We start from the raw sequence: 24920 nt of genomic DNA, 5'->3' as shown, positions 1-24920 counted from the left end.
TCAGTCATCTATCCACCCTCCCTCGACTTGACTTGAGTAATAAGACTTTTAGCAACAATGTCGGACACGCCTAAGCCCATCGTAGAGTCACCTCCTAGTGTTGAGGCCATTGAGGACTCGGAGCTCAAGGATGGCCGTAACGAGATGGATGTTCATGACCGAGAGAACGCTGTTGGCTACAGCGAGTACCTTGAGGCTCGCGACATTGACTTCTCAGATGCCGAGGTGCGCCCAAGACTGATACAATGCGCGACTGTTTCTGTTAACACAATTACAATTACAGGCTAAGAAGCTCCGATGGAAACTCGATCTCGTTATTCTCCCTATGTTCCTCGTCACCCAAGCGCTTCAATTCATGGATAAGACCTCTCTCAACTATGCCAACCTCTTCGGATATCAGGAGGCTCTGGGACTCAAGGGCAACCAGTTCAACTATCTCTCCGCAAGTCAGTGTTCACCGACCTTCCCTCAAGCCCTGCGACTGCTAACACCGGAATACAGTGGTCTATGCAGGTTACTTCTTTGGTCAATACCCTTGTGGGTGGCTCATCGGTCGCTTTCCTGCTCAAAAGGTCATGGCTATCAGTGTCTTCTTATGGGGTCTCATGGTCATCATCATGACGCAGAGCCGCGACTATTCAAGTGCTCTGGCTGTGCGGTTCATCATGGGTGTTTTTGAGGCTGCCGTCACACCTGGTTTGACACTCATGACTGGTTTCTGGTATACCCGACGAGAGATTCCACTTCGCCAGTGTATTTGGTACTCATCTCTGGGATGGGGCGGTATTGTAAGTAACGAACGGGCTCTGGCATCCAGAGTCGTTTTGCTAATAACTGGACTTATATAGGTTGGGTCATACATCTCTATGGGAGTTTCCAAGCTTCCCGTCGACCTCAAGCCTGAGCGGTGGGAGCTAATCTTCTACATCGTAAGTCACCACTACGTTCAACATCCTTAGGACATGGCTAATCTGTCTACAGCTCGGCGGCGCCACTTGTCTTTGGGCTTTCGTCATCTGGTTCCTCCTCCCTGATTCGCCTTCTAACGCACGATTCCTCAACCACCGCGAGCGTCTGATTGCAGTCAAGAGAGTCGCATCCAATGAGACGGGTATCAAAAATAAGGCATTCGATAAGGATCAGGTCGTCCTTGGCTTCACTGATCCCAAGACTCTTCTGCTCTTTACCTCGGTCTTTGCTGCGTAAGTCAAATCATTGTCACAACAAAGGATTGGCCTTTTGCTAACACATGATTCACAGCGCCATCCCTAATGGTGTCGTCAACTCCTTCTCGACCATCATCATCCGCGACATGGGATTTAGCACCACCAGAACTACTCAACTGAAGTCTGTTGGAGATGCTGTCCAGATTATCGGCTTGATCATTGGCGGAAGCATCATTCTCAACGTTCCTAACTGTTAGTCAAACGACGTTTATGAAGCACGCAACTAGTAAGCTAACAATAACCAGCTCGGCTGCTTACTGCTACGGCTGCCAACATGCTTTGCACAATCTCTGCTGCATGCATGGCCTACCTTCCCCGTGATAACACTTGGGGCCGACTTGTATGTTTCTGGCTGGTCAACACCCAGTCTGTTGGCTTCACTGTGTCTCTAACCACCATATCATCCAACATGGCTGGCTACACTCATCGATCTCTTGCTAGTGCCCTGGTCTTGTAAGTCTTTCATCAATGAACCTTTGAAGCCTGACTAACATACTGCGCCAGTACTGCCTACTGTTGGGGCAACTTTGCCGGTCCCTTCGTCGTAAAGAAGTCTGAGGCTCCTCACTTCACTGGTGCCACTATTGGACTTCTAGTAGGCTACGCTATCAAGTTTTGTTGCCACCTTGGTCTTCTTGGTAAGTGGCCTAGCGATCCAGCACGGGAACTTCGGCTAACCCTTTGTCCTTAGTGTACATGTACCTCATCAACAGACACCGTAACAAGACCTATGGTCCGCCCAATAAGGAGCGTAGTAACGAGGCTGGTATGCGGGATCAGACCGAGTTTGAGAACAAGGATTTCCGATATGTTCTGTAGTTTTGGACCTGCCCATGGTAGCAAGAAGAACCCCCAGACTTTGACAGATAGTTGTATAACACAACGGGAATAAAAAACGCTAATGACCCTCGTCTCATGCCTCACCCTCAACTCGTGTCTTTGCCTTGATCTATGCCACTAGGGGGTGAGTTTATCTTACAAACTTGAGAGCAAACAGGCCAGAGATGAACACTGCCTGATAGCCCATATTTTATATGTATTTTTCCAGATACATGCAGGCACACGTCCATGGTTATTTGGTCTCCGTCCTGCCTGAAGCATCACCATGATTGTCTGGGCGAATTGCGTGGCTGTGATGTCGCCTTTGATCAAAAATCACACGGCTAGAAAGTGTTACACTCGGGAAGGTTCTCTAATACTGCAAATCTTCCACCAAGAAACTGAAAGACAGTATTGGCTCAAATGACTACTCCAAATTGTGAACTCATATTGACTTGCTAACTATGAGTCGGAGTCTAAGCGAAGGTGAAATTGCAACATGTCCGTGGTATTATATGCGTATCTACTCATGTATTGCGCGCGTTCGGCAGATGATTGATACAATTTGGTACGCGAAAAGACCCTTACTTCTTGAACTCTCGAGCAATCTGACCAACATCCGTCATGTTGACGATCCCAGTAAAAGCGCTCAAAGCCTTCTTTGCCCTATCTTCTCCAATCAGGTTACCAACATGATCCAAGAACTTGGTATGGAGGAACTTCTCATCAAGAGGATTCTCATAGCTGCCAATTGTGTGCTCAACATGAACCTCGAGCTTCTTGCCGTTCTCAAACTCAACAGCAACAAACGCCTCATGCTCACTGACCTTGTCATCACTTGTAACATTGACCTTTTGGCGGAGTTCAATGACAGTCTTGTTCTGCACAGCCTCATCAGTGAATTGAGTTGGGGTAGCTTCACCGAAAAGGAGTGCAACGGCGGCTGCGTGATAGACGCTGAACTTGCCCTGCAGACCTGTCTCGGGCTTGGGATCATCAGTCAGAAACAAAACGCGGGGGTGGGTACGGGCTGTGACGTTGGCGATCTTGGTGAAGTCGAGACTGTCATTCACTGCCTTGTCGTGGATCTGGATCCAGCCGTCGATGGCAGCGTGGATGATCCTATCGCAGGGGTATGGCTTGAATGTGTTCCTGGAGATCTCCCAAACTTCGCCAAGAGTGGAGATCTCAGCAGTCAGATTCTCACGAGTGCTGACAACGTGAGACCAGCCCCTCTTAGCTTCCAAGCCTTCAAGAGATCCACCAAAGCCATTCTTAGCGAGTAATGCTGATTGGAGACCTGCTTGTGCTGCGGCCCCAACATGGAAAGGTTTGGTGTCTGTACCGAAGGACTCGTGCATACCAATGACCTGAACGGAGGCTATGCTGATAGCTCTCTGCATTTGCTTAGTGTCAAGCCCAAGGAGCTTTCCGACGGCAACAGCAGAGCCAACCGAGCCAACAGTACTGGTGATGTCTGATGGCTGTCAATATGGACACCTCCAAGAACAACGATTAGGTTCACTTACGCCATCCAACATTGTAATGCTCAGGAAAAACAGCAACACCAATCTTGCACTCCGCTTCAATACCAGCAACGAAGGCCGCCAAGAAATCCTCGCCTGATACAGGTGCCATCCACTCCGCAACAGCAAACAGAGCAGACAACACAGGTCCAGAGGGGTGAATAGGGTTATCGCGGTGGGTATCATCATAGTCATCGGCGTGAGAGGCGATACCGTTGATGAGAGCTGCGGTCTTAACATCGACGTACTTTCCAGTACCAAAGATGGAAGAGTTTCCATCGGCTCCGATGAAGGGGGCGTTGGCCTCGTATGCAATACCTGCTGGAGGTAAAGCGTAGCCGCCGATGGCACAGCCGGCCCAGTTGTAGACGCTCTTGACGGCTATGTCAACGATTGGCTCGGTGAGGTTGCCAAACTGAAGGGCTAGAGCCCATTTTGCTAGAGCCTTGGTAGCCATGGTTGGTTTGCAAGTGATGTTTGTCTCGAGTGATGCTTGTCTCGAGTTTCAGCTGTGATAACCCAACACTTGTAGGGCATATCTTGATAGCATTTATACTTCTCCAGAACCCAGTCCCTCTACTCAAAATGTCTAGATCATGAAGGATATACATTTAACTTGCTTCATTCTTACCCCGCGGGTAGAACGGCACCCTGTTCAGTGATACTGCGCGGTGTAACCGTCTCCAGTCCATATTGTGGAGGTCATCGTGACTCTGGACCACTGTTAACCTAGAAAATTGATTGTAATCCATGGCAGATCAATGCCTGGAGATGCTGATATCCAAGTTTACGGAGTATACAAGTACATTGACCTCAAGGCAGCACAAAGTAGTGCCCGCGCTCGTGTATTCCTACTTCTGAGAACGAAGTCATGCTAGCGTAGTTTAATTGATGCTTAACGTCAAGAACTACCCCAGATGTACCAAGCCCCGCATTTTAGAAGTAAGCTCTAGCCTAGAATCCTTGTTTTTGTGATGATCTCAATGCAGTTGAACTGGTCCGGTCGAGGGCCCGCGGCGAGCGCCCGAGGAAAGTGACCGGCCGGCAACCGCCAATGTCACGGAAGGATACATGGCATTCTCCGGCAGAATTGGTCGACACTGCGATAGACCCCGTGGATTACATGCAGTACATCGTCATTTGTTGGTGATGAGTCGTCATGGAGGTCTATTTGCCATTCTGGGTGTATGGGCATCGTCCATATCCCTGTCCGAGTCCAAATCTATGTCGATGACGACAATAGGCTTCTTTTCTTCCCTAACATCATTAACATGCAAAGGCCGAGAGGAGTGTTGCGGACTCGCTACCCTTGCCGGCGGCTGTGATGGAGGAAACGTAGCGCTTGAGATTTTGCCAGGCTCAGGGTTGGACTGATGAGAAGAGGCAACTGATGACTCCTTTATTGAGAGGACTGCCGTGCATGGTCTTGATGTTGATTGGAAGGCTATTGCGAGGAATAAGCTTAGTTCTGCTGTGCTCGAGATATTGTAGTATCGTAAGGATGGTGAGTATTATGCCCCTGAGGATAACTGTAATGATGGGAAGGTTTTAAAGATGCTTGGTTGTAAGCCTCCGGACCAGTAGGCTCGTGCGAAGGCTCACCTAGGCTTTCTATCCATGAATGAGGCGTTGTATGGGAAAGGTGGTGTGTTGAGTACATGTCTGAGTATTGAGATACAGAGGTTGCAGTTGCTGGGGAACGTGATGTTGTCGGGGTTGTTGTGAATCTAGGAAACAACGCAGAAGACTGCAATGGCCTGGTCGGTGGTGGTTGGCTATACGAGTGCTTCTGCTGCGTGGAATTTGGTTCAGCATGCGTTGGTCTATTATGATGTTGACCAGAAGCTGATGGATATGGAGGCTGTGCCGGTGCTTGATACTCAGTTGGCGTGCGCACTGGAGGAGGATGCAATTGCTGTGCATACGGTGATACGAGTTGATACTGAGATTATGTATACACATTAGAGTCCTGGGTTTGTTGCGGCCTTTGATAATGAGCATCAGGTAACCATCGTGCAAAACCTGCTTGTCATAGCCGAAGTAATCCCATGCTATGGCACTGACATCAACAAGACCCCAAACCCTGACCGCATTGGATGTATTTTCGCACTTATTTGAAACATGATAATAAACAGCATGTATGTATAATGTAATTATTTACGATGAGAAAATCATTGATGCGGAAATACGGCCCAAACCTGTCCATACACCTTTACTCCCTTTGTTCCGCGGTTCCTAGTTACCGCAAGTGCGCGTGAGCGAGAAATCGTCGGTACCGATGATAATAGTGTTGAAGGAGCCCTGGCACTGTACTGACACAGACAGGGTAGCAGGCGAGCCCTGGTCTTGAGCGGTGAAAAACTGGCTTGAGAACCTCTGATCGTAGGGGCCACTGTCGGTCAAGGTGGCGCTAGACTGGAGGGTCTGGCCGTTGATGCTGGGAGTCAGCTGGCAGGAAAAGCCGCGGCCTTGGATGGCGGTTTGCAACTTGAAATAGTAGTCCAGCCGATACAGGTACGGGCCAAGGGCGGGGAGAGACTGCGAGAAAGTGGTGCGTGTGCGGCCTTGGTTTATCGTGTTGTAACTAGTTCACAGAACGGTCAGTTTCGGATACTTGGTTGTGGGATTTGGGACTTACAGAAAGTTGGGGGCCGAGCGGGGGTCTATTTGAGAGACAGTGACTCCAGCACCAAAGACCCATGGGGATCCATCGTTGTTGTCGTCAAAGCTGGGGTTGCCAAGGATTTGAGTCTCAACGCAAGGTCCAGGTCCAGCAGCGGTGTCGGTCGCAGATTCGGTGATGGTACTCTCGAGAGCATCGGTAGTCTCTGTGGAGCCGGTAGCAGGCTCGGTGACAGTTGTTTCCAGAAAATCGGTGGTATCAGTGACATCGGCAGTGATTATCGAGGATGTAGTCTCGAGAGTTGTCGCAGTGGTTTCGACAGCAATCGTGGAGGACAAAGCGACCGAGGAGTACGGCTTGTAAGGCCCAGCGTTGACACCAACACTGAGGACAGTGGCCGCCAGACAACGAGAATTCCGTGACGAGCCATCATGAAAAGAGGTAAGATGTGGACAGCGCCAAGCACAAATACAATTAGATATACAGGTACAGACAATAGATTCCCAGACCATTCGAAGATGGGGAACCGGACCTTTGATTAATGGGTAATTAATGGTAGCACGCGCTGAAGAATCAACGCTATACCTGAAATGTTGACCTCTAGCGTGCGCTATAGTCAATAGTTCGGTGGTTCAGCTGCAGAGCTGAGCTCAAATGGGTAACGTCCCAGGGGTATGATCGCAATTTCCCACGGGAGCGACGATGAAAATAGAAGAGATCAGCGCTAAGCTGGGATTAAATTGATGCGTTGGGATGGTGATCTCAAAAAAGACTGGGCCATGAATGAGATCTATACAGACGAAACGGTAAGAAAAGAGCAGCGAAGGCCATGACTCATGCACATTGGACAGTGGCAAGAGTTCCTACTTTGAATATATAAAGCTTCCGATACAAAATATAAGTAGAGAGAACCCTTTATTTGGTTGGCATTCAATGAGTCGTCACTGTCAGTTGGTGCCGAGACAGACGGTGACGCGTTTTGTTGTTAAGTTAGTTGTCCCCCCCCGCAAGTGACCAACGCGCCTGGAGAAAAATGATCCGCCATCAATGCGTCTCGAATTTTCAGTAACAGGATAACAAACAGGACGGAACAACGCCAGGACCACGATATTATGACTTATTTTATATATTTTATATAAATTACTATATTTTCATATTTATGTTTATGTTTATTTTATTACTTTAAACTTTACCCCTGCTATTAAATGCCTTGTTTTATCTGATTTTGCTTTACTTTACTTTATGTATTTAACAAGTCTTTTATATTTGCCGAAGTATGCTGATTTTAAGAGATCGCAGACTTCGAATCCTCACAAACTTAAGACGTGTTTGGTTTAGAAGATTTGTGCACATCCTTAACACGGGCTATCTTTCAAGGCATCCTCTTCATCCTTTTCTGGAGTCCATCGGTTTTCATTGTAAAGTGGGTAGGGCTGCTGAAGATGGTTCGTTGGGGCAGTCACTTTATTCATAAAGCAACTATTATACAGTAGCCAGCAATTCCTGCTTTCAAGACGGCTCGATATACAACTGGTCTTTCTATGACGATGTCTCTCATACTCCTGTCATTGACTTCAGTGGCTCAGCAACAGAAAAAGGAGCTTCGGTCTTAGCCTTAACCTCATCCACAGTGACACCATGAGCGATTTCAACCAGCGTCAAACCCGTCGCAAAGTCCACATCAAACACTCCCTAAGAAGACTTAGTATACTCCAAGAGAAGTACCTCGCGTGTGACTTACCAAATCTGTGATGATGCGCGATACGCACGCCCGGCCTGTGAGGGGGAAAGAACACTGGTTCAAGATTTTGGGATTACCCTTCTTGTCTGTATGTTCCATGGTGACAATGACCTTTGTCTTAGTCGGGTTGCTAACAAGGTCCATCGCGCCTCCAAAGCCTTTGACCTTTCCTGGGAGCATCCAGTTCGCCAAGTCGCCTCTTGCGCTGACTTGCATGGCGCCGAGAATGGTAATATCGATACGACCACTACGGATCATGCCGAAACTTTCGTCGCTACTGAAAACAGATGCGCCAAGCTTCAGTGTGACTGTTTCTTTGCCAGCGTTGATGAGATCTGGATCAGCTTCGTTGCGCTCTTTGGATGGATATGGCCCGAGACCTAAAATACCATTCTCCGATTGAAGCTGTACATCAACATCAGGTCCAACGAACGAGGCTGCCAGCATGGGCATGCCGATTCCAAGATTTGCGTACATCCCATTCTTGAACTCCTTCGCTGCTCGTCGGACGATACGCTCTCTCTTTGCAGCAACCTCACCCTGACCCAAAGTCTTGACGTCTTGCTTGGCCCAATTATACTTTTCAATGCCTTTCTCCGCAGTGCTTTGGATGACTCGCTTCACATAAATGCCCGGCAAATGAACTGACTCTGGGAGAATTTCCCCAGGTTCGACAATATGCTCGGCTTCAACGATAGTCATCGTAGCATTGCGACCCATTGGACCGTTGAAGTTCTGAGCTGCAAGACGAAACTGACAGTTTCCCAGCTTATCTGCCTTGAAAGCCTTCACAAAGGCGTAATCGCCTGTGATGCTGCGTTCAAGAAGATATGGCTTGCCGTCGAAGACCTTGACATCTTTGGGATCTGGGAACTTCGCATCGCTAGAAGACCCAATGGGTTTGTTCCGAGACGGGAGGTCGCCATTTTGAACAACGGTTCCGACGCCAGCAGGCGTATAGAAAGCCGGGATGCCTTTGCCACCAGCAGCACAGCGTTCTGCAAGGGTGCCTTGAGGAGTAAGTTCCAGTTCAATGTCGCCTGTAAGATACATCTTCTCAAAAGTCTTGTTCTCTCCGATATAAGATGCAACCATCTTGCGCACTTGTCTACTTTTCAAGAGCTTTCCTAGGCCGAAGTCATCAGTTCCAGCATTGTTAGAAACAGCTGTTAGCCCGGTAACATCAGGCTTGTTGAGGACTTCATTGATGAGCGTGTCTGGGACACCACAAAGACCAAAGCCGCCACACAGAAGCGTCGTATTTGGTTTCATATCCTTCAGCGCCTCAGCAGCCGATGAGACAACCTTGTTGATGCCATGGCGACTGATAGAGATGGAGAACGATCTTGTAAGCAAAGCATTTGCCTACATGATTCAGCCTTGAAACTTGGTGACCAAATGAGATGTATGCAAAGGGAAGGCAAAGTATAAGAAAGCCGACTTACTTGAGTCGCATGTTTGAGCATAGTTCGGGGCCGCATGGACACGAGTCTTGGTGCCATTGTCTCAAAATAGGCTACCCGGAGAATGTATAACGTAGGGCTGGTCCCGAACAGATTGGTGTGGTTAAGTTGCTCAAAAGTCGACTCTCAAAGGCCATATACGTCAAAGAGGGTGTATTTCTAGTTTCATTCTGCCTAGTAAGTATCAAGGGCTGAGCCGTGGAGTAAGTCTACCGGAGGCTTTCGGGAGCTGGCCGCGGAAAGTGGCCGTCGTCACGCTAAAAGTCAACCATGAGGTTTTGGGCACTTTTTGGTTAGCAAAGACCGGAGAGGGAATAATGTGTCTATTATGAAAGATATTTTCGTGCATCTCATATGGTTGGGCGCATGCACATGTCTCACTGGCGCCACTGTCAGATGACGGAACTAGACACAACCAACATGATCTGGCAATTCTTTCAGCTCAGATATAGTCACTGGAGAATATGTGATATTCTTGATAGGTTTTAGCTATGGTATAGATATTTCCCCGATTTGAATAGCCATTTGTCAATAGAAGATTGTTGGCATGGCCTAGCTCTACTAGTCATCTTCTTCTATCTCGTCGACCTTAACACCATTCAATCCTTTGAGTTTCTCAATACAATCCTTAGTCACGGGACTTAGGAGAGTTAGCGACAACACGCAAAGCCAGCTCGGTTAATGGCAACGTACGGAGGAATTCCCATGGGAGGGATGGATCTGGTCTCAATCCAATACTCAACGCCAGTGTCGTCCTGGATGAGCCTAGAAAACTCTTGTTAGAATGATGAAGATTATTTTAGGGTGGACTTCTTACTTTTTGAGTTGGGGCTCAGATGCCTGCCACTCCTCGTAGCCGAGGTAGGTGTAGCGGATTTTCTATGTATCTTGTTAGTAGGTGTGAGAGGAGAAGGAAAGTTCTAAAGTACCGTCTTATCAGCCATGATTAATGTAGAAAGAAATTTCTTTGGAGTGATAGAATATCTAAGTGTTGATGTTTGCTGTGGTTGAGAGAAAGCTGGGATGAGAAAAAACTTAGGAATCTTCCTGACCTTTTATACTTGGAAACTATCAGCACGACCGCACTCAAGATTAACAAACAATGAACAATGGAACTTCTGATTAATACCAGGCCATTCCAAATCGCTTTCAGCTTTTGTCGATCATGAACGGATGCGTTTCGGCATTTCATCCACAAAGACTAATTACCGCTGCGGGATCTACCGATTGCAGAAGCTATCGATGGTTTCCGTCGCTATAAATTGCAGATCAAACTCAATCTGCAACTCCATCTTGTTTTCCATTCAGCTCTAATCCACACTATTAAAGCTTAGAACATCTTCCAACCGTTTCATTGGATATCATCACTCATTTTACTTTCGGGGATCGGCACAGCACGGGCGGCAGATCGGACTGTTACGTGTCACGCCGTCATGCATGGAAGGTTAATCGATGTCTTACCTTTCACATGTCTCAATTGCGAGAAAATGGACTTGAGAATGAATATTAAAACGTATTATCATTGACGACCCGCTAAAGGGAAGCGCTAAGGGTATCGTGGGACAGAGAACAAGTTTTCTCCCCGCCTCGTAATTATATCTACACTAACTTTTTATGACATGACCAAGTCGGGTTTATGCAAGGTCTGATCCTCGAGTTTGGACAACAGTCTTCTTGACCAACACATTCCATCCTTTTTGGGCACGTGGTTGACCATTGGCATCGGCCAGATCTGACTGGCTGCTATTCCAGCCATGGAGCTCAGCGACAGAGTCAGAAGCTTCTGATCTGCTTCCATTCTTGCCTGTTTCGCCATTGCCTTCTGACTTGTCGTCGTGGTCGATGACGGTAGTGACTCCAATACGCTTGCCAGCATTGTCGTGGAGATCGAAAGCTTCTTCGCCGTTCTGGCCGTGGCTGCGAAGGTAGCCTCCTGTTGGATGGTTGCTACCTGTTCGCTGCCAAGGCCTGGCTGAGTTTCCCTGTCCATCTGCAGATGATCCGTGGCCAAGGAAGTTACGGAGGAGAGGTCGGAGTGTTGCGACAGATGAGGCAGTGATACCAAGGCCAGTCTCAACAGTGGACCAGATAGCGACATCTGAGGTAGAGTATAGGAAGTCGTCGATGTCGGTGAGGGAGTAGAGGTAAGGGAAGCGGATGATGGTTGCACTAGAGGCACTGTAATCAAGGTCAGTAAACTAATTCAATGGGTAGAGGAGCGTTGACACATACATAGCACCTGCGGCTAGAATACCGACGACAGAAATCTTTGTTCTTCTGCTCATTTGAAGATTGTAAACCAGGGCAATGGGTAGCAAACTGTAGGTCCAATCTGACAAACAGCTGATAGCGGAGTAAGCATAGAAGGCCTTGGCAACCACCGAAGCGTCGAAGCAACTACCTCCAGGTGGATTGCTGGTATATCGGAGCCAGAAGAGTGATGTAGGTCGACATTGCAGAACAAACAGCAGGAAGAAGAACAAGCTATAGATTTCTGTAATGCCAGTGATGGTCCAGATGATAATCTTGTGTGTACGTGTAATACAGATTCGTAACAAGAAGATAGCAATACTGGCCTTGATGGCCATGTTGGTCAAGACGTAGGTCGGTTCGCATGTCCACCACATCTGCATCGCTCTGGGGATATTCTCCGGCTCAATGTCCTTGAAGTGACGTCCAGTTCCATATCGGACACCAGTGATCTCATAGGAGCAAAAGACGATGAACATAAACTTTCTCGGTTAGCAGGGTGATACCGATAGGGGAAATGCGTCCTACCTGGGCAATGAGGGCAAGCCAATCATCCGCGCCAAACGCCTTGACAACCCATACTCGGCAGTAGACGCGGAGACATGTCGCAATCGATGAGATGATCACAAAAGTATAACCGATCGCAGCAATCTGCGTCGCCCGACTCTCGATCGCCATGGTGTTGAACTCGTGTGGCAGAGAAGAAGAAAGAAGAACAGGGCGCAGCGGGTGGACTCTCTCTCCTAACCGAGCGAGCGGGCAACACCCCATCGACTATATATGCAGACATGGTAAAACACCACTCACTCGCCACGAGTCTCCGGACAACAATCCAGACCGGGATAGTTTCGTCTGTGGAGTGCAGGAGATGGAGACAAAAGGGGATTCCTGTAACAGACTACCCAAGCGGCGTAACCAGCAAAACATGGCAATGATTTGCGTCTTATCTGGATCCGTCTTAGCTCGATCTTCATGACGGGGAGGCTAGCTCTGCTTGTGTTGGCGCAGCCAGAAAGTCGGGACCTTTGAGTCAGGGAACTTCGGACCTGGGCCAATCTGCCACGAGGAAAAACGCTCTGATAGGGCGCGACAGGTTTCTAGTTCTTCTCCTACTCGAAGAGCGGTTCCATAGAAATCTTGTCCCGGGGTCTAGGAGATTGGCTAGACTGTTAGTAATGTGTTATTCCGGTAATAGCGTCGGAGAACCGGATGATCTGCTTTGCATTGGCCGAATGAGGTCAAGTGGCGAATTGTGCTTGGACCTTGTTACACAAGGAAAACTCTGCGCGTAGTGGGCTTCGGGGAACCCATAAAGGGTATAATGTCGAGAAAAAGGGGAAATGATTTATTTACCTGATGGCTCCCAACAATTTCTCGGGGCTTCCCCAGGTCTGGAGATTACATAGTGGGCTTGAATGAAGTCGTTTAAGTGGCCGCTTCGCGGCTGACAGAAGTACTGTTATTTTTTTTTGGGCATGTCAATCTTAGAGCCAATTTATGTCTGTGAGCTGCATCGTAGATCATAACAAAAGAGATCGAGCATCTCCGGGATTTCATAGGCGCGTTTGGCGATCATTCACTTGGCCGAAACGCTTGCGTGTTAAGGCTGTCGAGCACAATTCAACATCCTTGGCATGCGTTTAAGAATGCTTCCAATAGCTTAACGCCCATGGCATGATGGGTGGATCATAGCTTTGACTCAGGTACTCTTAAGCTTAAGCCTAAGGCTCTGTCATGAGGCGAGCTGAGCAGCTAGTAAATGTGACTGATCATAGGGCCGATGTTTTAGCTGTTATTATGGTCTCAAAGCAGTATGAAAGCTGTCCATCAGTATCTGCAGTGAATTGCCTGATCCGCGAGTTGGCATTCTAGGCCGTTTTTGTGAGTCATGAATTGACCAATGAAAAACGTTTCAGAGTCTCGCCTATGATGGCTTCGGATTAAACGCTCCAAGCGTCAACTCTATATCCGACGTTCTATTGAACTCAGCATTGACTGTGGCTTGCCTACCACATGGTTTGTTGAAACAATACGAATATCGTATAGAACGAGACCAATCCGAGTCATTCATCTTATCTGCTTGGAAAATTGTCAGAGCTGAAGTCGGTTATCAGGCGCGAAGGATTCGTGGCTGCTTGGCACTCCTGTGGAGTGAGGTTCTAAAAGTTGGCGGCATAGCCAAGAAAGTTTTGAGCCCAATTGATCTTTACCAAGTCAATTCTGACTTAGTAGCTACCTTCGCTAACCCTATAAGGGAGGCTCGTCGTCACAGTGGCCTCGACCCAAAGCAACTCGACCAAGCCACATCGTGATCCCCCTACCCTAGAACAGAGGGGCTTGCAAACCATCATGTTCCATTTCAAGAATACATCATGTTACGGTACTGAATTTTTATTTTATTTTTTTCCCTTAGTTTATCTGCAATCTCTGAGACTTTTCGCCTTGCAAGCAACATCACAATACAGGAACGCGGAAACTAGGCTTATCGCTTATTTACTGTCTTCTGATTTGTCAAGTACACCTCAGTATCTTTGTCCACATGTCTCACCTCCAAATAGCACATTAATTTTCACTCGTGGGCATATTGGTGCTCAGTAAACGCAGATATGATTCTGTTGTCATGTGTACTAGCATAGACTTATTTCTAAAACTTGTTCTGCGAAACCTTTCGCAGCGTCTCTAGTGGCGACGTCTCTGCCAGAACAGTAGCATAAGAACCAAATCGCACGTGCACAGCCTCCTTTGGCTTTGGATCCCAGCAGTAGAAACGCCCAGTAGACCTCATCTTCTCCAGGTCCACAACGACAATTGATTCCACAGGCATAACTGTTTCGGTCCAGAACAGCATGTACAAGTTGTCTCGCAGCTTGAGCATCTGGCACTTCTCAGCATCTGCGATACCCCTCTCTGTGCCGCTGAGACAATGCCAGGCCATAGTACCCTTGTTGAGATAAACATGCTCATAAGCATCTCGGGGAGTGTATCGGTACAGAACGTGCTTTCCAATGAGTTCATCAGTGGCTGGGAATGGTTCAACAGGCTTCCCTCCGAACGCGACTGCGTTGATGAAAGAGGTAAATGTTCTGCGTTCACCATTCTCGTCCTTGAAGCCTGAGACACCAGCAATAGCTTGTCCAGTGACGGTATCGACGATCAAGCTGACGACTTCATTGTAGTCAGGCTTGAAGAAGTCGACGAAGAATACATCTGGTCGCACTTCGAAAGCCTCGTACTTGGCTGGTGCAGTAAGGCCTGTTCCTTCTCCCTCGAGGATCTTCCACGTGACGCTATCCGCACCAAAGTCATGAGAGATCTTCCAACCATTGTCATAGGTATGTTCAAAGTATTTGCCCTGCAGCTTGTTGGATGCTGGCATAAGATGCTCCCTGAAGCCATCGGCCATTTCCTGGAGGGTTGGCCATTTAGCCACCGGGACAAAGTCTGCGATCTCTGAAGTAGCTGATGGAACCATGCTGACTAGTAAAAGAGGTTTAAAGGGTGAAGAATATGAAGTGCCGACTCAAGAACTCTTTATAGCGTTGTTAAGAGAATGGTGTGTCAAGGGTAGAAACTTGTCTTAGATAGTCTATTCATTTGGAGAGACGACGCCATCTTTATAGTAAATCGTTGAGCACCAATACTGAGTGATCAGTCTGTAAATTTCTCCTAAATCTACACCTGAATGTCAGCTACCATCACTGTTGATTTCCGTAAATTCCGTGAATTTCTTGATACAACAGTCCTATCAGAAACGGAGCTTCCCCGCATTGTCGTCGACATGTTGGGTGCTATCGACCACAACCTTTCCGCTTACAGAAAAAAAGTGCGACGTCCCCCACCTGTAGCTTTCTTAGGCGTGCGGAGAAGCATCTTGGAAACTCTATTCCAAGGGTCTCGATGACCTTTTTCCTTGTCATCAAGCCGGCAACCGAGATAGCTATGAAGGAGAATGATACGCTGTGGCTGCCTTCGGACTTTGATCAGACCGAAAGTCCTTCACTCATGATGCATATCCATTGTCCGATTCTCCGGGCTTTACGTGTATAACTGCTTTCTCGGACTTTCGCGACACTGCATGAGTATGAGCGCGAAACGAACTGGAGAATGGTCAGCCTGCCAAGAGGGCTAGAAGGGACACAGTCAATTTTTTTGTACTATCCTAGAATAGTCTCTAGTCCAGCTTCTGTCATAACATCAATCCAGTGCACGCGCAAAATTGGACTCTTTTTACAGGATGTGGAATCAGGCTCCTCCATGGCCGCTGAGTCCATCCGTGCCCAGACGCCCTGAAGCACAGTAGCTGCCCTATTAATCGTCTGAAGTTTGAGAGACAAGAATGATCTGTGCAGTCTCTCAAGTACAAATCTCCTCCAGTCTGCGACTAACTCTTTGATATTGGCGTCTGCATTTGAACTAGATCCAAGTGCACTTCCCGCTGTTAGGAATACGATGGTCTGAATGGCAATAGTTCGGGAATCCTCCGGAATAGTGTTCATGATTTCTAGTATCTTCACTGCAAGCTCTAAGATATGCTGTGAGAATATTGCATCTTGATTTTGAACATCCTCTAGGCATTGTGTGAGTTCGGGGAATGCCCGGTCAAGCTCAAGACGAGCAACCAGTTGATAGCACTTAGCTATCTTACAGAGATGATCTGATGGAGTCCTGTAGTCGCCAGTATTCTGTATCTCTGCAGGAGTTGGTATTTGACATTGGTCTATGTCCAGACTTAGAGTGAAAGCTTGAGTGAGTAGATCGAGGATGCGATTTGATACATCTATATCACCCCCCATTGAATGATTGCATGAAACCAGACGTCGTCTCTGCCTTACTATTGTCATGCATTTGGCGAGGTGGATCAAAATCTTTGTGCCGACTCCGGTCCATGGACACGGATAACAAAAGGTCGTAGGTGGTAGAGCGGAGAACACGTCAAGGTATGAAAGTGCGCCAACCTCTTGATCAATCAAGCAAGAGGCCATAACTTCCCAATAGACCATTGATGAAGCTATTAAGCGTTGGATGCGGTGAGACGGCAACTGAAGGTCCGTGAGGTCGAATTGGTTCATCCAAATGCTGAATACTTGTCGAGCACCATGAAAATGGCACAGGCCAAGTGAAGAAGGATCGTGCCAGCTCTGTAAGTTCAGATGTAAGCCTCGTAAGATCATTGTTGAATAAGGACACCTACAGAGGTCATGCCAATGAGAGTGATACCCAACATCAAGTCATCTTTTATCGTTGACGCCGTTGAGATGCGAAGAGGAGCCAATCTGTGTTGGGTAACATGTATTTCGGCGAGCTCCCTCGATATATGTGAAATAGCTTCCGTCTGGAAAGTCAAGGGTATCAAAGATGTTTCTTGTTCTTGCTGGCTTAGATGGGCCGCCGATGCACTCAAGGCACTATTGAACACAATGGGGGAGTTCCGTATAAATTCTAGCAGATCCGAACGATAAGGGTTGTTAGGTGAGTCAAAAGATGACAGAACCTGGCATGCTGATGCGAAGTAGTGTGTTAAAAGCTTGAAGGACTCCTCCTGCGGGGAGTACAATACAAGGGCATTGTCGGTGTCAGATGGAGAAGATGGTGAGTCGCCAATGCCAGACGAGTGCCCTGAGCTGGGGCCAGCAAACGAATGGATTCCATAGTCAATCTCGTATTTGGTCGACCATTTTACTGGACGTTTATAGCCAGGGCATAACAGATTTGATTTGACGCAACGGGTACAAGCAGGCTCTGCTTCATCGCATTTCAGCTTCTGCGGCAGCGTTTAGCAAGCTATTTATGAAGTCATTGAGGGTAAGGATGTTAGACCCACGCGTTTCTTACAAGTAATGCAGCCGCCTTCGCATTCCAACAACATTAGCTGAGGTAAGGTAGACAAGGTGGTAAAGTCTCAGGGTCAGACTCACTCCTCAATTTCTGTCGCCTTCGGATCGATGCCGAAGAAGCAGTAGACTGATCCATGTAGAGCTGCCAACCCTAAATATGTGTAACAAGATCATTGCCTGATGAATCGGAGTCATGCAGGGGATTTTCCATACTTAGCAACGTGACTGACAGACCCTGGTAGCTTGTCAGCAAGATAAGAAGGTTGTCCAAGATGAGATAGGCGAACAGTCGGAAATCGGAAGTGGGGTTCCGCTGATAAGAGTCATGTGGTTATCAATTGGTTGGCTGGGATTGGCTAGATGTCCTGGACCATTCACCACTAACCAAATCTTACCTTGTCAATTTGGCGAGATAACAGTAAAACAGCACCAGGGGCAGTCCAGATGAAGAGTCTAACGGCTTATCACAACATTGAATCACAATCACTACCAGAATTACTAAGCGAGGGATTCTGCTTTGGGATAGGAAGTAATCTTTATATATTATCATACAGCCGGTGATTACCAGATATGGTCCGTATCTCTCAAAGGACAGTATCGCATTCATCAAAGCAAACTAGTGTAGTGTTCCCTCTAAAACTTCGGCATCTGTCAGTGGACCAACATACCGCTTGCTAACCCTCAGAGGCCAATAGAAGCAGCCAAACACCAGAGCACCACCCAATACAACAGGTGCATAATTCATGTTCACCGGAGTGATTGGCTGAAAAGGAGGGAAAAGAAGGAAGATGCAGGTATACATGAGATAAATAACGGCAATGACGTTGATAGGTAAGCCTGCTCTGCCGAGTCTCCAAGGACCCCAGCGCAAAGTATCTGGGCGGAATAAGCGCCGCCAGATCAACAGAAGGATTGGAAGGAGGTATGAGGCCTGTAGACTAACTACAGCAAGGGATAGGATAGCATTGAAGGCTGTCGTAGAACCAATGTTGATGAGACTCAGCAGCATAAGCAGGAAGCTGACAACGACAATGGATACGGTGGGGATTTGTCGACGTTTGTCAACGCTTGCAATACGCTCAGCAAAGGGGAGACCTGAGTAGTTGTAATATTAGTCATGTGTAACTCAAAGCGGTTAAACTGACTTACCTCCATCTCTAGCAAACGCCCACATGATGCGAGCCGCCGCTGTGAGGAGAGGAACCGTCGACAAGCATGCCATAACAGTAATCATAGCAGTCATGGTAGTAGCAGCCGCAACGCTGCCGGTCATGTGAAGGAAAATCTCAATGATAGGGAACCCTGTAGGTGTAGCCAAAGCCGCCGAAATATCTCCCATGAAGAAGAGAATTATAAGGAGGAAGGCAAAGCCCAAAGGACCGTTGACCAAGAGACAACCAACCATAGCCCTGGGTACACCCATCTCGGCATTGTTCATCTCCTCACTAAGATGGGTGGCGCCATCATAGCCGATAAGAACATAGCAAGAGCTGAGAAGTCCTATACTCCAAGCCACCGCGTTGTTACCCCATCCAGAGTTGTTCTCGAAGTGGGAAAAGACCCATTCGGCCGAGTGCTTGGTTGGTGATGTCACGGCCATGGTGACTATGATTGCGATGAAGAAGGTGACGTGTAGCACGAGGGTCAGCTTCTCGATGAGTGGCAGCTTGTTACTGCAGAAGATACAAATGCAAGCGGAGCCCAGAAGGACGGCCCAGAAGAGCAGCGTGCCATGCCATCTTTGGAAGACGTAGGAATCGGGATAGTTGAGGACGAGGAGGCCTTGGATCTGTGTTCCGGCGAGAAAGGGGGCACTGCCAGCGGAGGCTATCCAACCTAATGTTCTTCATGTTGTCAGCTTATATTCCTTCTCGCGTCTGGATTCGATCGTGACTCACGAGATATATCCAGCAAACCAGCTCGTCAGGGGTCGACTCGTTTTGGGGCTAAGCTTGGCGACGAAGTGATATTGTCCACCGGCGGTAGGGTAACTGAGAATGAACGCGTCAGAAGTTGTTCGGATTGTGGATGGGTTATATCAGCACAGAGAACTTAGGGCTAGCTTACCTTGATGCCAGTTCAGCCAAGGAACTGGCAGAACAGAGTGATCCGATAAATGCCACGATGACGCCGTAAACAAGGGATACTGGCCCTCCGCTTACGAGCCCAGCAGCGAGTGTACTTCGAAGAAAGGTCAATTTGAGGCAAACAGCAATAGCAACGGGTATCGAACCTAGATAATGCTTCCCATGTTGCCATCAGGTTGACGCATGTCGCAACCATGGCAGTAAGAGAGAAGTTGCGCTATCATCACCAGTCAGCACATCCACTCTTCGGAACCAGCATCTCATACCTTCGTCTGCTGAACATAGCCATGGCGCTCCAAGTTCTGTTCATCCTGGTTCTGCGAACCAAGATGCTTCTCATTGTCAGCTGCAGGAGATGCCATATCGAGAGACATGTTGATTTCCAATTCGATGTCTGTGAGAGGGAGAATAACAAGAGCGTGCTCGGAACTTTATCTTCGTTTCGGTTATCATACTTCGGAACCCCAGGTCTGGGGTAACGGCAGACGCGGCAGGCATTAGACGTCTAGCGTGCTGCATTGGGGAAAAAAGTGCGTGTGGCGATGCTTGCTAGCGTGGTATTCGCTATCTTCACCAGGGGAGACAGGCATTAGTAAAGCTTACCCCGCGTTTTTCGATGAAGGGTATGTGGCTTGCTGCCCGGGACTGATTCCGACGTAACCATAGATAGCAGATGTCCAGTTCCGAGATCTTTATCATTACCGAAATGTCTCCCATAGATACAGATACAGATATATTATGATGGTAATTACAAAGGCGCAGGAACAGATCAAAAGTCAGGTTTGATAAGTTGTACGTAAGCTTGAAAAAACGCGAGTTTTGGTTTCTAGAACCGGCACTGAAGGACGCGGGCGATTTCCGAGCTGTGGTCTGTTTGGAGGCTTGCGAAGCATAAGACCAGACAAGAGGCAACTAAAGAAGTAATAGGAACAACACAGACTTAAAGACTGTAGTGAATATCACTTGACAAGCAAAAAGTAGATCTTGTCGGTTTCACAGATGAGGCAAAAAATACATATGATCACGCTGGGGATCGAACCCAGAATCTTCTGATTCGTAGTCAGACGCCTTGCCATTGGGCCACGCGACCGGATTATTTGTTATGCCAGGGCCGTCAGAGTTTGGATCCATGTCGCTGCAGAGTATTTTCAATCGAAGCTCGCAAAAGCTGGTGCTACACAGACTGACACGAAGGAGCAGTTTCTTGTCCAGTATTACTGATGGCATTACCCCATAGCGGATGTTACAGACGTTTAAGTAAGTGACTTCAGCCGTGGACCACCGAGGAGCGTCAGGCCTCAATCTCTCGTTCTATGAAGAAGTGAAGTAGCAAAAGGGCTTGCGATTCAATGTTCATTGATCGGATCCTATTACTCAATATGCGTCCTTGGATCATAGTCATCTTGGTCAAGCCTGTGGCCCATCGCCCACTCTTCAATTAATGACCACTTCCGACAAATATGTGTCGTAGTTGCATTTGGAAAGTTCTTCCCGACTTGCGGTGCCCAATACCAATGTATCAAACTCAAGTCAGCATTGCACATAAGACTTTGTCTAATAGAGTCAATGCAGTGAAACTTGTGCATGGTTTGTAATCTGCCCAGACCTCCTTCTGTCGAGTTGAAGTCCCTCACCATCTTCCGAATGTCATTAAGGCAGTGCAGTTGGTGGTATACATCAAGACTGGTAATGTAGTAGTCTGGATCTCTAGAGATCTGCGACGTAGGACGGGATAATCGTGATGCTTCTTGGCCAGGTATCCTGACCAGATAAGGCTTCATCAGATTTCTCCATGCCTCTTCTGCTTCTGGAGATGCGCCATAGAAGTCTGTTGTTCCCGAGCTACGAGTTTGGTTAGGTATGATTCGTCACAAGGTGAGGTACAGACACTTACTGGTCTTCAGGGAAATCTGAATTGAAAGTGACTATTTCGTACTCGACTGCACTCTGGGCCGGAGCTTCTAAAGTTAGTAGAGTTTCTAAGGAGTATTCTGCCACGGTATCGTACAATAGAGAATATTAGGCCAGGGAGGTAAGGGTGATCTTGTTCTCGCCCACAGGCAAAGAGATGAGATGATCAAAAGAAGGTTAAGTAAGATAGATGTAAATGCAATGGCAGACATGTAGTTGGGCACCCGCTGCTTGGATGATTGCTCAATGTGTGTTTCCCAGTCTCTCGAGTCATTGAAATGGTCATCGCCATTCTTCAACAGTCGATCACGAGACTCATGACTCTCCAGGTCATCCAGGGAAGACCGTGACATTTCTGTGAGAGAAATGGCAAGGCGAAATTTGACACTGCGAAAAATAACAAACGAATGCCGCTCGATATATGGCATACATGAACGGGATTCCGTGTTGCTCTAGCGCTGACATGAAACTCATCTTATCCTGCCATTCGGCCACCACTATGCCGAGCCCTCACTTACGTTCGCGACGTACTATGCCGGTGAGATTGTTGATTTTCTGTAGATAGTTGCCGCTCATAGAACTATCCCCTCTTGTAGGATTTAGGCTGTGCCAAGACTGCATATAAGATTGAGCTTTTATCCACCACTCACGATACGGACTACAGACTTTCAGGCCTAGGAAATCCTTCGTAGGAATATGCTAAAATCCCAATCCAATGAGTTGTCACATAATGCAGTTCGACCTTGTCTACAAAGCTCTTCATGCATACTGATCACAAATGCGATGGTAAGCTCTTTGGCTTCGATCATCCGTGCTGTTACCTCGATGCTTGAAATGCATGGCTATTTGTGAGCACAACGTGACATTCCCCCGCACATGACGAGATCGCTTTTGTTTTCAAAGGATGTATCGAAGGACCATAACATCAATTTCGGCACAGCATTGCACCGAGACGATTAGAATAAAATGAGGATATAAGCTCATCATGATCACAAGAAGTTACAGGAAGGCGACAGCGACATCATTCATCAACGAACTCTATTCTACTGTCATCACCTATCTTGAAAACAAGAGCCAGAAACCTTAACGACATGAAGGTCTCTCATATTCTGGCGCTCAGCGCTCCCCTACTTGCTTTGGCAGCACCTACGCCTGCCAATAGCCAACTTTCCAAGAAAGCCGAAGCCGAGAGCTTCTTCCTCCAGACTGATGTCGGTTGGTTCGATGGCGGCGATAAGAAACGTGCCATATCTAAGAAGCCCTCGACCAAAAAGCGTGCTCCAGCTGACGCTGACGCTGAAAGCTTCTTCCTTCAAACAGACGTTGGGTGGTTTGATGGCGGAGATAAGAAGCGCACTACAATTGACAAGAGAACTCCGATTGTGAAGCGTGATCAGACTGGGAAACGTGAGCCTTCTGATGCTGAGGCTGAGAGCTTCTTTCTTCAAACTGATGTTGGTTGGTTTGATGGCGGTGATAAGAAGCGGGCGACAGGTGATGCCAGATCAAAGTAGCAGGCGTCTTGGTACCGGTTACTGTAGATTATTTCGTCGTGTAACTGCGTTACAAGATTGGGCTTTGTCTTCTACATGGTAAATATACACGAAACTTTACCAGGGTTACATATAGTGCACTTGTGGTTTCTTCACTACTGTGTCCTCATTTCCATGACTTAACCCTGCCTTGTCCCACAAATAATAGACGAAAAGAAAAAGCCGACGTCTGCTGAGATAACGCGTATTACCTCTGGCTCTGAGTTGAGTGTGTAATCGTGCGCGTTGACACACAAAAACGTCAGCGACTTATTTAAAAAGCAAAAATGAGGATGCTAGTGGAATCTAACCACCGTGATTGGACGAACAGGGAATCGAACCCTGGACCACTCCCAGATGCGACGATCTGTAACTTGGACGGAACTTGCTAAGGGAGTATTATACCACTAAACCATTCGCCCAGGACTTATTGTGGAACGTCATGTGTCTGATTGGACATACCACGACCGTGAAGATTGACTGATTCTATGATGCGTGTCTCAAGGACTATCTATCGTTCATCCGTTTTTAGCGTATGGCTATCTAGGTTTGGGCACATAACGTACAGTCACATCGCTTGTCAGTTCGTGTGTTTGATATAATGTTACCACAATCTCCTATACTGTCCATCTTTTCATCACCTAACTCCTTCCGAAATCCATCACATCATGTTTTCGGGTGCAAAAGTTAGACCGGGACTGGTATCACCGCGTCACTGACCTTGTACGAGACCGCTTTGCCCTCGGAGAAGCGACTTTGTGGGACGAAGATTCACAAACCCGCCCTGAAGACTATGACGAGGACCTTTCTGATTGTTCTACTTTCTTCTGCGCCTCTAGAAATGGCAGCGATCATGGCAGCGATCATGGCAGCGATGATATATGCGAATAATACAGAGATTTAGACGAGGACGGCCGAGTTTCAGACAAGAAAATCGACCAAAACAATCCCGCTGACCTTATGTGCGCCGAGATGAAAGCAAGAACGGCGTGACCGCAAGAGAGAATTGTGAACATATAAGAAGTGGGAAGATGAGATGAGAAAGATGAGACAGCAAATAAGAGAGTAAATGAGAGATCAAATGAAAAAAGAGGCTCAGAAGATTAAAGTCTATGAGGATGCGGAAAAAGCCGGGATACTTGGAGACAGCGCAGAAAAGAACTGAGACCTTGGAAAACGTACGAAGAGGTGGCTACCAAAGAAGATATCGAACTCGAGATGCATTGCGTCAGTGAAATCAAAGACGCTCTCGCCCGAGCTCAATCTATCGACGAGACGCCCAAGCCTCTCAAACTTGGCCTCATGAGAATGTTCAAGCTCTGGCCAATCGACAATATCAAGCACTGCCCTTACGAGCTCGCTCCTACGAGATACATCGAGTTTGATGCCCCTTTCTACGAGTGGGACAATTATAGCCAGGAATAGCGTCTACCACTAAGAGCTGAAAGGAACTCCGGGCACATGTATTTACTTGCAGAAGATGTCTGTTCAATAGACAAAAACACGCCACCAGAGTATCGCAGCACCAAAACTCACAACTTGGGAACAAGCGAAGAACCGGTATATATCCAGGTCTTTGACGACAATTACTTGACTCTCAAGATCAGCCGCGAGACGGTATTTTCAAACTGTGAGGAGGATATCCCTGGGAATGCACCGTCATTTTTTACATACTATGGTATCTGTGAGAGATATATGGTTGATAAGGAAAAGCAGGAATATGAGGAATGGGAGACTGAAGAAGAAAGTGGTGAAGAATGAGTGGTGCAGGGTGTGGAGTGAAGCGTATCGCATATCATAACTGGTTATTGCCAACCAGCAACGCGTGAGTGAATGCTGAGAGGAGTGTATACATGTGGTGGTCTTTCATAATTCTGATTGCTGCTGACTATGCATCTCTGGATGAAA

General features: G+C 47.5%; 10 protein-coding genes and 2 non-coding genes across 12 annotated transcripts; 3 read left to right on the top strand and 9 right to left on the bottom strand.

Moving 5' to 3' along the window:
* Positions 1 to 57: 57 nt before the first annotated feature.
* Positions 58 to 2245, top strand: FOBCDRAFT_254116 (major facilitator superfamily domain-containing protein; the record flags this gene model as incomplete). Its single annotated transcript, XM_031192675.3, has 10 exons — positions 58 to 225; positions 284 to 446; positions 502 to 788; positions 849 to 929; positions 982 to 1202; positions 1261 to 1418; positions 1472 to 1679; positions 1731 to 1864; positions 1918 to 1992; positions 2196 to 2245. The coding sequence occupies 10 exons, from the start codon at positions 58 to 60 to the stop codon at positions 2243 to 2245; spliced, it is 1545 nt and encodes a 514-aa protein (XP_031031521.2).
* Positions 2246 to 2629: 384 nt separating this feature from the next.
* FOBCDRAFT_148772 (uncharacterized protein) lies at positions 2630 to 4028 on the bottom strand (the record flags this gene model as incomplete). The annotated part of the gene is made up of 3 exons (XM_059608296.1): positions 2630 to 3522; positions 3575 to 3853; positions 3890 to 4028. The coding sequence occupies 3 exons, from the start codon at positions 4026 to 4028 to the stop codon at positions 2630 to 2632; spliced, it is 1311 nt and encodes a 436-aa protein (XP_059466222.1).
* A 1778-nt stretch (positions 4029 to 5806) lies between these two features.
* Positions 5807 to 7025, bottom strand: FOBCDRAFT_245245 (uncharacterized protein; the record flags this gene model as incomplete). Its single annotated transcript, XM_031192673.3, has 3 exons — positions 5807 to 6155; positions 6210 to 6578; positions 6991 to 7025. 3 exons carry the CDS (start codon positions 7023 to 7025, stop codon positions 5807 to 5809), a joined length of 753 nt encoding a protein of 250 aa, XP_031031519.3.
* Positions 7026 to 7748: 723 nt separating this feature from the next.
* FOBCDRAFT_245244 (uncharacterized protein) lies at positions 7749 to 10342 on the bottom strand (the record flags this gene model as incomplete). The annotated part of the gene is made up of 6 exons (XM_059610669.1): positions 7749 to 7886; positions 7936 to 9280; positions 9456 to 9572; positions 10092 to 10163; positions 10216 to 10277; positions 10328 to 10342. 6 exons carry the CDS (start codon positions 10340 to 10342, stop codon positions 7749 to 7751), a joined length of 1749 nt encoding a protein of 582 aa, XP_059468075.1.
* Positions 10343 to 10898: 556 nt separating this feature from the next.
* Positions 10899 to 12415, bottom strand: FOBCDRAFT_192308 (uncharacterized protein). The gene is made up of 3 exons (XM_031192670.3): positions 12177 to 12415; positions 11631 to 12130; positions 10899 to 11576 (listed from the first exon to the last, which is right to left on the bottom strand). The coding sequence occupies exons 1-3, from the start codon at positions 12324 to 12326 to the stop codon at positions 11033 to 11035; spliced, it is 1194 nt and encodes a 397-aa protein (XP_031031516.2). The 5' UTR covers positions 12327 to 12415; the 3' UTR covers positions 10899 to 11032.
* A 1877-nt stretch (positions 12416 to 14292) lies between these two features.
* FOBCDRAFT_281468 (molybdenum cofactor biosynthesis protein F) lies at positions 14293 to 15120 on the bottom strand (the record flags this gene model as incomplete). Its single annotated transcript, XM_031192669.2, has 1 exon — positions 14293 to 15120. The coding sequence occupies one exon, from the start codon at positions 15118 to 15120 to the stop codon at positions 14293 to 14295; it is 828 nt and encodes a 275-aa protein (XP_031031515.2).
* A 682-nt stretch (positions 15121 to 15802) lies between these two features.
* FOBCDRAFT_265493 (amino acid permease-domain-containing protein) lies at positions 15803 to 19954 on the bottom strand (the record flags this gene model as incomplete). Its single annotated transcript, XM_059611354.1, has 10 exons — positions 19836 to 19954; positions 19716 to 19786; positions 19550 to 19663; positions 19381 to 19473; positions 18632 to 19326; positions 18151 to 18577; positions 17878 to 17935; positions 17564 to 17633; positions 16840 to 17327; positions 15803 to 16786 (listed from the first exon to the last, which is right to left on the bottom strand). Exons 1-10 carry the CDS (start codon positions 19941 to 19943, stop codon positions 15803 to 15805), a joined length of 3108 nt encoding a protein of 1035 aa, XP_059466221.1. The 5' UTR covers positions 19944 to 19954.
* A 633-nt stretch (positions 19955 to 20587) lies between these two features.
* On the bottom strand, positions 20588 to 20659 carry FOBCDRAFT_t256. The gene has a single exon. It is a non-coding gene; the product is annotated as a tRNA-Arg (tRNA).
* Positions 20660 to 20939: 280 nt separating this feature from the next.
* FOBCDRAFT_245240 (uncharacterized protein) lies at positions 20940 to 21833 on the bottom strand (the record flags this gene model as incomplete). The annotated part of the gene is made up of 3 exons (XM_031192666.2): positions 20940 to 21411; positions 21464 to 21527; positions 21578 to 21833. The coding sequence occupies 3 exons, from the start codon at positions 21831 to 21833 to the stop codon at positions 20940 to 20942; spliced, it is 792 nt and encodes a 263-aa protein (XP_031031512.2).
* Positions 21834 to 22571: 738 nt separating this feature from the next.
* FOBCDRAFT_208505 (uncharacterized protein) lies at positions 22572 to 22994 on the top strand (the record flags this gene model as incomplete). The annotated part of the gene is made up of 1 exon (XM_031192665.2): positions 22572 to 22994. One exon carries the CDS (start codon positions 22572 to 22574, stop codon positions 22992 to 22994), a length of 423 nt encoding a protein of 140 aa, XP_031031511.2.
* A 338-nt stretch (positions 22995 to 23332) lies between these two features.
* FOBCDRAFT_t255 lies at positions 23333 to 23434 on the bottom strand. Its single transcript has one exon. It is a non-coding gene; the product is annotated as a tRNA-Ala (tRNA).
* Positions 23435 to 24230: 796 nt separating this feature from the next.
* On the top strand, positions 24231 to 24773 carry FOBCDRAFT_281463 (uncharacterized protein; the record flags this gene model as incomplete). The annotated part of the gene is made up of 2 exons (XM_054707549.1): positions 24231 to 24412; positions 24461 to 24773. 2 exons carry the CDS (start codon positions 24231 to 24233, stop codon positions 24771 to 24773), a joined length of 495 nt encoding a protein of 164 aa, XP_054563524.1.
* Between the last annotated feature and the right edge of the window lie 147 nt (positions 24774 to 24920).

Source organism: Fusarium oxysporum, chromosome XI, assembly GCF_013085055.1.
Source record: "Fusarium oxysporum Fo47 chromosome XI, complete sequence".
In the NCBI taxonomy this organism is placed as follows: Eukaryota; Fungi; Ascomycota; class Sordariomycetes; order Hypocreales; family Nectriaceae; genus Fusarium; species Fusarium oxysporum.
The sequence above is the reverse complement of the archived record's forward strand: the minus strand, read 5'-3'. Positions and strand labels throughout refer to the sequence as shown.

What these genes read in the sequence shown, in the direction of transcription:
- FOBCDRAFT_192308 (XM_031192670.3), bottom strand. Translation starts at nt 12,326, where the DNA reads ATGGCGATCGAGAGTCGGGCGACGCAGATTGCTGCGATCGGTTATACT. An exon ending in GGCTTGCCCTCATTGCCCAG is followed by an intron (nt 12,131 to 12,176) that starts GTAGGACGCATT and finishes TAACCGAGAAAG; the next exon opens with TTTATGTTCATCGTCTTTTG. An exon ending in ATTCTAGCCGCAGGTGCTAT is followed by an intron (nt 11,577 to 11,630) that starts GTATGTGTCAAC and finishes CCTTGATTACAG; the next exon opens with TGCCTCTAGTGCAACCATCA.